The sequence below is a fragment of the Seriola lalandi genome, unplaced genomic scaffold (assembly GCF_002814215.2).
Source record: "Seriola lalandi dorsalis isolate HSWRI2012SDOR001 ecotype SW California unplaced genomic scaffold, Sedor1 jcf7180002054353, whole genome shotgun sequence".
Classification (NCBI taxonomy): domain Eukaryota; kingdom Metazoa; phylum Chordata; class Actinopteri; order Carangiformes; family Carangidae; genus Seriola; species Seriola lalandi.
The window spans coordinates 1,485,195-1,495,729 of record NW_019524906.1 but is presented as its reverse complement, the minus strand read 5'-3'; the positions used below and the strand labels follow the sequence as shown (position 1 = coordinate 1,495,729).

General features: G+C 39.4%; 2 protein-coding genes across 4 annotated transcripts; both read right to left on the bottom strand.

The window, feature by feature from the left end:
- Positions 1 to 51: 51 nt before the first annotated feature.
- mbd3b (methyl-CpG binding domain protein 3b) lies at positions 52 to 7,652 on the bottom strand. 3 transcript variants are annotated; one of them, XM_023408067.2, is made up of 8 exons: positions 7,557 to 7,585; positions 4,902 to 4,970; positions 4,068 to 4,227; positions 2,805 to 2,942; positions 2,628 to 2,718; positions 2,239 to 2,416; positions 1,636 to 1,788; positions 52 to 1,372 (listed from the first exon to the last, which is right to left on the bottom strand). In XM_023408067.2, the coding sequence occupies exons 1-7, from the start codon at positions 7,568 to 7,570 to the stop codon at positions 1,641 to 1,643; spliced, it is 798 nt and encodes a 265-aa protein (XP_023263835.1). In that variant the 5' UTR covers positions 7,571 to 7,585; the 3' UTR covers positions 52 to 1,372; positions 1,636 to 1,640. The 3 variants fall into 3 exon arrangements, with proteins under 3 accessions (XP_023263835.1, XP_023263836.1, XP_023263834.1); XM_023408068.2 differs by lacking the exon at positions 4,902 to 4,970 and having other exon boundaries at positions 7,557 to 7,652; XM_023408066.2 differs by lacking the exons at positions 4,902 to 4,970; positions 7,557 to 7,585 and adding an exon at positions 5,302 to 5,596.
- Positions 7,653 to 8,086: 434 nt separating this feature from the next.
- On the bottom strand, positions 8,087 to 10,249 carry LOC111656325 (cytochrome b-c1 complex subunit 10-like). The gene is made up of 3 exons (XM_023407997.2): positions 10,093 to 10,249; positions 8,966 to 9,107; positions 8,087 to 8,267 (listed from the first exon to the last, which is right to left on the bottom strand). The coding sequence occupies exons 1-2, from the start codon at positions 10,152 to 10,154 to the stop codon at positions 8,987 to 8,989; spliced, it is 183 nt and encodes a 60-aa protein (XP_023263765.1). The 5' UTR covers positions 10,155 to 10,249; the 3' UTR covers positions 8,087 to 8,267; positions 8,966 to 8,986.
- Between the last annotated feature and the right edge of the window lie 286 nt (positions 10,250 to 10,535).

Below are 10,535 nucleotides of genomic sequence, written 5' to 3'. Positions count from 1 at the left end.
GGAGAATGTTGTGCCTTTGAGAGAGAAGGAAAACACTAGCAGCAGACGTAGTGACATACTGACTCATTTTAATAATGTAATACAATCAAATTCATTTCAGCAATCAGCCTGCTGATATTGAGAAGGGAATTTAATGATGTGAATGACATTATTCACCATCAAACTTTGACATAGAGGGATAAAAAAAAAAAAAATCCTTATTCCTCAGATAACAAATGAAAAGACATGAAAACTAAATTGTAACTGTCATTTTGCTGTGTCACCAATTTTGTGCGTGGGTTTTCGAGGAGGCAGCATGTGTGTGGTAACATTGACACATTATTTAAAAAAAAAAAAAAAAAACCTTATAGACTGAAGCTGTGAGAGAAACAAAGCCTTGGCACTAAACAGCAGTGTTTCACAACATCAGTAAGCACCTATATAATGATGACGAGTTACAAACAGTAATAGTTGTACAATAGAAAGAGGTTTCAAGTCATTTCTTTTCCACTGTGCTCAGCTCCATCATGTATACTTTTCTACTTTTCAAATACAGACAAACGCCAACAACCTTAACGTCTTTCAAAATGACATGTCTCCTCTTTGGTCAATACTGCACATGATTCACAGGGTAACAAAGCTGACATGAAAGATAATATTTCCTTGAAATTACAACAATAAAAAGTTGACTCAGTCCTCTCCAATGGATAAGTTTCAAACTACACCATCTGCATTAGTAACATCAGCAGCCTGCAGGTTAGCCCTGAAGCTGATTCAAATGAGCTCGACTCAGTGTAGTAAAAACCTCAACTGGTTCCACCAGGAAAGGGTAGTCTGTGTGTTTTGTCAAACTACTCATGGAGTGCACCATAAAAATCAAGAAAGAGACATGTCAAAAATACAAAACATTCATTTCCAATCTGCCCTAAACAAAAAAAGCACCCAAATCGACTTTTTGCAGACATAAAATGTTTGGATTTGACATGATTGTCGCAAAAAATACAAACCCATTCAAAGCCTTTTAGTAAAAAATACGCTCATCATCGAACACTGAATTTGACACACTGTAGATAAGTTATCTTTAATATTTGCAAGTTCATTTCATGTCATTTCTTGTTAAGAGAATTTTTAAAAAACTTTCTAGTCATTAATCAACTTTGAGTCATTTCACGGGCATTGAAGTCAACGAGTCCCATCCAGTGGAGTTAATGACGAATGGACGCATGAGAGACCCAGGTCTTTCGGTTGTACTGGTGTAAGTCAGGTTTAGGTTTAAACTGGATGCAGATACTGGGGGACAGTTCTTCGGGGCTGGACTGGTGTAGGGCTCCTACTGTTCATGGTCGTGTGTGCACGCAGATATTGAACAAACCTATCCAGACATTACAAAACCCTACAGGAGAAGATAACAACGATTAGTTCTTTAGGTAGCATTTCAAATTACCATCATTTCATTTGTTCATGCAAAATTTGGCAAACTGCTTGAAACTGTTACAAACTGGAAAGAGCAAGAGACACTATCTACCTAAATTAACTATTAAATGCGAGTTTGGTTTTCTCTGTGAGCCACACGACAAATAGAATTACAAGCTCATACATTTTCTAAGTCATGCTAAAATTATATTTGTTGATTTCCTGAATTGTCTCCTAACCAACCTGTGCTATACGCTCTCCATGTCTTCACTGCCGTTGCCTTCCTCCTTCAGAGCCTCCCCTTCATTGGCAGCCTCCTCGACATGGGCCAACATATCAGCCATCAGAGCCTCCTCCAGCCTTTTCCTCACACTGTACACCAACTCCTCCTGTTTCCTACACATAAACACAACAGGAAGCTGTTACAGTTGGCAGTTACAGATTTCTATAACAGCCACTGAATCAGCACAGAACAGATGGTGTATTTTTTTTTTTTTTTAAACAAAGAGCAGGGTCAGTTGTTATGGACTGTGGAAAATTTCATCAGACTCAACTCGTTAATCTTTGGGCAAAGTGGCAAGTTCATTTCAAATGTGGCAGATAAATAAAAGCCAATATCACAAGGACCGATTTAACAGATAACAGATATGACATCATTCAAACTGCCTGAGTAGTTATTTCCTGTTTTTAAACTGTCACATAGTGAAGACCTGAGCCGGATATGCATCACACCTGTTTTACAGGCACATGCCCCAACATGATGCAAAAACCGGTTTTGGATCTGTATTAATTATCAGGAACAAAAAAATGGTGATCCATGTGTCGCAGTGTTCAGTGTTCACACACCTGATGTCCTCATCAGTGACTATAAAAGCCTTGCACAGCGGCTGTGCCGTGTTGAGCCACACACCCGGGTTCTTCTCTACAGCTGCTGACAACTGGCCAGTGATGGGAGCAGCACTAGTGTGGAGAGCGCTTGCAATAGCCGATAAGAGAGTCTTGTCTGTGCAGCCTGGACCTACGCCTGAGGGGCCAACAGGATGGTTATCAGACACATTTAAGAAACATCAAAATTGTACCTGCACTTTGCTTTAGTTACATCTTATAGAAAAAATTAATAAATAAATAAAAACTGCTTCTGAGCGATACTGGCATGATAAAAAAACTAAATAAAATGTCACTTAAAGAAAATAACTTTTTTTGTCTGAAGTAACAATGTTAAACTGGAGTATTACCTTGCAGGCCTTTAGGCAATTCCATAGTTTTCACCAGCTCCTCTGCAATGTCATAAGCATTCAGACCACTGAGTTTCTTCTCCCAAAAAAGCTGTGGGGGAAAAAAGTTAGAGTATCGGATAATGTGTCTCAGGCTTGTGTGGGACGACTTTACAGCAACAGGCAGAGGCTGTTTACCTGTCTGGGCTGGTCGACTGCTTTCTGAGGATCTGTCTTCACTTTGTTGTTGGGATGATTGGTAACCTTGGTAACAGGCTGCTTAAAGATCGAGGCTGTTTGTCTGACTGGGAGTGATGTGTTCAAGTCAGGTTTGCCCTTAAAGACGAAAGACACAGAAGGAGGATGAGGCCAGGGTGGATGGGAGAGAAAAGTTAGTGCATGAGGTTTTGTATGTAAGAGGACACGTATGTCATTCAGAGGATTACACAGCTTGTACAGGCCTCCTGTATGTCAGTGCTCAAAAGTTTACCGAACTGATCCAGTGTACAAAATCAAGTCTGAAAGGAGAAAGAAATAACTTTACTTTTCTGTCTTTTATCGACACACTGCCGCCCGCTGTGATCGTGGGATATAAATCTAAACAAAAATAATCTGCTGTTATATTCAGTAACTCATTTAACTTAACAGGGTCATCTGAGACTCTATAGGTCAATTATGTGTCAAAAAACTTGCAAAAAAGACATTAAATTTCAATTAAGTACTAATGTTATCTATTTTCATAACAGATAAACCTTCTCCTAAACTACTTTCTCCAGTTTTGAAACTTTTTGCCAGTTTAAATACAACATCAGCTGAGCACATAGATAGATTTGATTTGGATATAGATTTGATTCCCACTGACTCTCTGATCAGAGGTTACATTTATATAAAAAGCACAATAAACTCTAGGCACAAGCTCAACACTTGAGTTGAACAGGTGTTTTTGGGTGCACCTGCCACTATCGACCAGAGCAAAATCTCAACTCCATTAAGACTAAACGTCTGGTTCTAGTCTACATTGAACATTTATATAAGGGTGTGTCACCTGTAGAGCTTGAGCTGTTAACATATTACCAAAGTAGAGTTTTAACGCAGCCAGAGCAACCGGCAAAAAAATGTTTTTATTTTTGCAGGTTGCACTGAGTCCCTCCTGTATTATAGACACTCAATAGTTGACTGTATAATGTGCAGTAAATTGAGATTTCGGACACTTGTGAATCATCATCATTTTGTTTAATCACTGTCAGGTGTAGTGCTACATGATTGTAACTTTTGCATCCCTTAAATGTGAAATATTGCACTGCAAAAACAACAGTCAATGTCATGGACAAACTATGATGCTCAAATAAAACATCATATATAAGGAACTGTTTAGTAACAGAGAGTAATTTGGACAAAGCTTTAGTGTTCTGGCCACTATCAGTTGTGTTTGACAGTCAGTGGGCTCACTTCACATCTCACCTTGTTCTGGTTGTTGTTATCATATCGCAGTCTCTGACGGTTCTTGTTCAGCTTGCTCATCAGCATCTTCCCCGTACGGAAATCGAAGGAGCTGAGGTCCATCTGGTTACCAAGGTAACGGGCCAGCTGAGGCTTGCTCCGAAACTTCTTCCCAGACGGACTGGCAGAGAGCGGGGGGAGGCAGTGTTAGGACACGAGAAACCACTATATTAATATCATCTCTTACAAAAACAAACAGGCAAGAACAAAAGATGTCAACACCGAAAACTGATCAGTGATGAAGGCAGAGAAACAAAGCGGACAGGTCACACTTCATAACACGTACACAGCAGACAGAAAACTACCAACAAGGACCACAACATGCAACAAGTCAACAGCAAACAGAAGCAGAGCACATTCAAATGAGAAATGACACTGAAATCACATTACTTTGTGAAATGGATGCAATCTTTGATGAGCACTTGTCTTAATCCCTGGTGTCTATTAAAAGCTGAACACATCTTTAGTAGAATGGCAGTTGATATGAATATCTATCTAGCGATCTATCTATATATATATATATATATTTAACATATTTAACAACTTTGCATATGCAGCTCAAAAAATGGCCTCTGAGAATCAGTGAAGACAATGTAAACATGGAAATACTAACACTTGATCAAATGTTTCATAATGAAAACATTGCAGCTCCACTTGTGTGAGCAACTTTATCTTTAGTCTGAGCAATGACCAACAAAGGCACAACTGTGGGTGGATACGTGCTAGTAACTCATGCAAATGCATCTTACATCACACACCACAGTTAACACCAGTATGATTGTACAGTTAGCCTACCACAAACTATACAACCGACCCGCCTCCCCCCTCTCTTGCCTCTGTTCCTCATCTTGCTCTTCTCCTCTGCTAAATAAAAACAAATCTGCCGTTGTTGATTCACTTCAATGGCAAATAAAGAGTTTAAACTGAGAAGACACTGTGTTTTATTCATCCAAGGCCTCGCCAGGCGTGAGCTGCTGCTACTACTACTACTACTAGCTTGCACGGTTGGACAGATTTCTTATCCCAACAACTGTGAGAGGAGCTGGCCTGGCTGGCCTTGTTGGCCCCCTCCCCTCCCTCCCACTTCCCATCCCAAACTTTATACCGACCACCGTCCCCACACCCCCCTACTTATTACACTCCAACTCGTGTCTTGTGCACCTAGAAGTTTTGCAAGTCCTCGCTGTGTCAGTACCTAAAATAATAGACATCGCTTTTTCCAGCGGACAAACCCGACTTTCTGGTCACTTCTTCCATTTTCCAGCCCTTGGGGAGAGCAGTGCAATCCCATCTTTTCTTCTCCATTTCCACGCGAGTAGTTTATAAATCCACTAAAAGTTACTGCGAATTAGCAGACTGATTTAAGGAAATGTGTCGATTTTTTGTACGACAGGCCTAGCGCTTCTTACGCTTTTGTTTCGACCATATTACTACATGCGTCCTCTGTAATGGGATCTCCCGGCTGCTAACAACATCTCATCTCTTTGTCGTCGCGCAGATCGCTCCGCCGCGGACTTCGGGCGCACCACTACCTGCTCCTCTCGCCGGGGCACGAGGGCTACATCCGCAAGTAAAACATAGGACAGCGCGGCTAAGTCAAGACACCGCGAGGCAACCGGGACACGACAGGAAGTTAAGGAATTATGACTTCAGAGTAAAAGCACAATGAGTTTTGGCGTAAACCATACCGTTTGTGTAGTAAAGTTATCAGATGTGGCAGAGGTAAAACCAAGTTTGAGTTATCCAATTTGGACTTAAGTCTCAGGACAAAATTAAGACCCCAGTCCAGCCCCCGTGACTAGATGTAGTACACTCTATTTTCAAATTTTTAAAATAGAAAAGCAAGCCATGAATATATTGTTAAGATAAAATCGGACTATCCTCAGATGAGAAAGACACAATATTCGCAGTACAATAAGCAGGCAAAAAACAGACGTATGTAATTGTTGTTGTTGTTGTCTTTTGGCTGCTCCCATGAGGGGCTGCCACAGCAGATAACCATCTGCATATTTGGTTTGGCACAGGTTTTTACACAAGTCCCTTTCCTGACACGACCTGGGATAAAGTGAGCCACGGATAGAACCACTATCCCAGTGATCAGTGGCCAACTGAAGCCATGCCCCCCCGGGAGAAAACAGATAAGTAACTATTTCAAATAAAAAAACAATACACCACAATACGAAAGTTATGAACATTCAAAAACAACACACATTATTCATAGCACATACATAATTTGTGTATTTTGCAGATATTTCTATGAAGAAATAATGTGTCTAGTTGTGTAACTTCAGGAATAATCCAGGAAGAATTGTGGCTTGTTTAGAGTTGTGCCAATGTTACACAATTGTTTTATTATATTCTAATGTATATTATTGTTTTTGTCTAAGGTAAGTACACAAGACTGACTCTAGTTACATGGATTCAGAACAGCTGATGTATCATATGTTCTACGATAACTCTTGTATTGTGTATCTGAACATGCAAGTTCATTCTTGATTTGGGAAAATCTCAACTCAAAGTCTACCTACTGGCTTAAGTTGTTAACTACATGCCTCCGCCCCCATGTTGAATTTCACTTATTTTGGTTTGAAGTTTTTTTGGTGATCTCCAACCTTTGTCAAGTCAATCTATTAGAATGACAGAGTTGGGTAATTCCCATAGTGAACAAGCATTTTGGTTAGTCTTTTGTTTTGAAGTTTTACCGGCAGTGTTATTTTATAATCTGTGTACCTTGACGCTGAGTGCTAGCTCCACAGCAATGTTAACCTATGGGAAACATAAATTAGGCTACTGCTACTAAATTGCTACGTAAATAGTAATCACGCAGATGCAGTGACAACAACCATAGACGTCGCCGAATAATTAAATCTGCTGGGTGTAGTGAAATAAAGACTTTGACTTGCAGCATGTTCAGTAAAATGTGAAGGTTTTCATGTAAGCTACGTGAAACGGAGCCGTTTTACCACGACAATGCCTCCCGTTGTCATTCAGCGGACTTGGAGCCGGCTTTTATGAATGAACAAAGTAGACCTCATCGATTAAACACAGACACCATTTTAAAAAGCATGTCATGTATTTACAGAGACTCTGTGTGTATAACAACCATGCAGAAAAATATGATCTGCTTTGTAAGGTTAAAATCTATGTCGAAAATAGCACATAGCACACTGTCGACGCACTGTATCGACTCCATGCTTAATTCAACATTAGCTGTAAATATCAGAGGAATCGAACCATATAACACAGTGATGCTAAAGAAAAGACCGACATCCTAGCTGTAGACCACAGCGTTGCTATTTGCAAATGCGAGACCACCGAGTGCATTTGCCTGATCGATGATAAACATACTTTACACATATATTATGAAAACGACATACCGATTATTAAACGCTACAGTTACAATTAACACCCTGGTTGGCGGTTTTATTACCCATCAGATCATGTACTTACTCGTTTTTATCCATCTTGAAGACACTATCTCGTTTTCTCCCTCTCGCTATGTTAAATCCCTTCTCCCCTCTCCTCTCAGTCCCCTCCCCCTTCGATGGGAGAAATGAAAGACATTATCCACGCAAATTTCGCAGTCTGGCTGATAAAATGAGTCTAATGTCTGACCGATACTGGCGTATTGTTAGTGTGCAGCTAGGCTTATGATACTTTTGTGAATATTTGTAGTCCAGCACTCATGAGTTATATTATCAGACTTTACATATGCATCCTCTTTAATAAATAAATATTTTCACACTATTTTAACAGCACAAATAGTCAGAGATCAGCTCTACAAAACCACGTTTTTAAAGCTGCTTCTATATATATATATATATATATATATTGCATAATATATATATATATATATAATATCTCATACATACTGAACTTGCACATAAAGCATTAAACACAAAATGCATTAAAAAACCTCTCACCAAGCAGTTTACACACATAATAATAGTTGGAAATGTGCAAGAAAACGGAGACAATGGTGCAAGTTAAAGATTTATTCACATTAAATAATACTGTTTCAAAAATAGAATTTATACATAGTGCATGTTGATGTCCAAACTCCTAACAAGCCCTCAACGAAAGATTGTTGAGCCAGGGCATCCCATTTAAGTTTGCCTTGTGTAAGCAATCCACCCATGTGCCCATCCCCAAGCTCTGGTCCTGCAGGCAGACACACAGCCCATTCATTAGTAAAAATGTACATAACCACATCTGTTTGAATGTGTGAAAAGCACATCCTTCCTCTCTCTCAGACTGGAAACCTGTTTCCTGTCTGAGACAAGTGAAGTTCGGACATTACCACATCCAAATAGGGGTTTTCAGGATGGTGGTGATAGGAGTGGCAAAGTGTTGAGAACAAAAGTGTGTAACTATTTACAGGGCTCGGAAATTTCTAAATAATATTAGTACAAATAATAATGATGTACATAGTCAAAAATATCTTATTGCTACATCACAAAAATACATCACTCTTGAAATCTGATGTCCCAGTCCTGCTAAATACCTAACTTTTCTAAAGCTTTATTTTTGTCATAAACTGACTACATTTCTATTTTAAAACCTGTCTGACCCCTTTGCGAAGCTTTAGTTTAGACAGAAAGATAAAGCCTTGCAGATTCATGAGTAGAGTGTCCAACAAACTGCCAGGTGTAAGCAAGGTAATTAAAAAAACAAACTATGACTCAGAGCGTTTGTTTGAACATTCAGGGCAAGCACCTGGCATGGCCTACACCTGTCTACTTCTTATCAGGAGTACATGGGTGTGGCTAAAACTAATAAGCAATCCAACTGAATATTACAAAGTGTGTGGAGGAAAGCTTAGTTACACCATGTGCTGGTTACAAGGAAGATTCACTCACATTTTAGAGTTGTGTGAGATTTTACTCATCCTTGCTGAACTTCCCTTTAATGTATGGCACATAGTCTAGCACTAATCGCCAGTCTGTGAAGTGAACGAGTGTCACTCCACCCACTGTTCCCCAGGCAGCCAAGTTTGGTATCCTAGATGGGAGAAAAAAAAAAGCCAATGGGATTCATAAATGAGACAGAAATAATCAATCAACTGCAATACACATACATCAACAGCAACTTGGACAATAACACTCTAATTAACTTGTTAGGTAGGTTGTTTTGTTTGTTTTAAAACTACCAAATTCATCCTCTGAAGATCTGTGTGCTTCAGCAGTTTGAACTTAAACAGATTTCGTTTAACATAGTCAGCGGTTACAATTTTCATAAGTTAATTTTGTTTGTGATTACTGATGACCAGAATCAAAGGAATCAACTTGAACACTGGTTCAAGTGAAACTTATATCCATGCACTGATGTAATTCAAGAAAAAATGAGTAACTTTTCATAAAAATACTGATCGAAGGAAGGATCGATCAATTAATTAACTGACAGGGGGAAAAAAAGGCTGTTTATAATTGATTAGTTAGTACTCATTTTCGTTTAATTTCTATAAATTTCAGGTTAGCAGTGGCTCCCCTATATTTTTGTAGGTCAATGATATTGCTGTGTACACAGTATGTTTCTACTAAAAGAAACAGAGGTCGCTGTGAGGCAATCCATAATATAAACACACATCTTCATACATATATTGAGTAAATTATCAACAACTCATCCTGACTGTGAGACTGGCTCCACTACATGTTAACAAAGTATTATTTTACTATTTAAAATCACTGCAGACTCGAAATGTTTGAATAATTTTGATACGGTCAAGTAGCAGTTAAATATCGGACAGGTCTGAGATGTAATGTTAACTAGCTGTGCTGTTAACTCGGTAAGAGGATGATGCTAACTAGCCCGGCTAGTTCAGCCAGTAGTAAATAAACTAGCAGGCTAAGCTAATGTTGGCTAGTAAACTGACGGGTCACGCAGAAGGACACGGAGGCGTTGACAGACTCATTTTGTACGCGGCTAAAAGACTAAAAAAAAAAAATGTGCAGTACATTACTCCAACTCTCCTATCGACTTAACTTACCACGCTCTCAGAATAGAAATGGACTTGGCACCGACGAACTTATTAAGTATTTTCTGGACCATCCTGACCTCTTCTTGGTTGTTGCTCTTTACTCCATGCAATGTTGCTTCGCTGATGGCTGTTAAGGACCCTGGGCTGTCTCTTCTTACGCCTGATAGAAATAAACGACGGCCTACACTGGCTGCAACAGCAGTTCAGGGTCGTTTCAGGCCACCACTCCAAAGGTCTCCGTTTACAGCAAAGATGTTTTTAAGAATCTGTGTGCTCTGTCTCTGGCAACCATTCAGCTATAATACTCGAGTCCTGCGCTTAGTGGCTTTATGAAATCAATAGTATTAGATCTTATCTTGCTTTCGATTTAATGTGGTGCCTTGGTTGCATACACATAAAGCTGCCATAGATGTATTTGTTCCCTATTCGGCTATTGGCAATGGAAAATATGA

Excerpts from the sequence above, each read along its gene's own strand:
- LOC111656325 (XM_023407997.2), bottom strand. The coding sequence starts at position 10,154 with ATGGTCCAGAAAATACTTAATAAGTTCGTCGGTGCCAAGTCCATTTCT. Across the intron at positions 9,108-10,092 it reads ATTTCTATTCTGAGAGCGTG|GATACCAAACTTGGCTGCCT; the intron begins GTAAGTTAAGTC and ends TCTCCCATCTAG.
- mbd3b (XM_023408066.2), bottom strand. The coding sequence starts at position 5,411 with ATGGAGAAGAAAAGATGGGATTGCACTGCTCTCCCCAAGGGCTGGAAA. Across the intron at positions 4,228-5,301 it reads AGCGATGTCTATTATTTTAG|TCCGTCTGGGAAGAAGTTTC; the intron begins GTACTGACACAG and ends GCTCTCTGCCAG. Across the intron at positions 1,789-2,238 it reads GTCACTGATGAGGACATCAG|GAAACAGGAGGAGTTGGTGT; the intron begins GTGTGTGAACAC and ends GTTTATGTGTAG.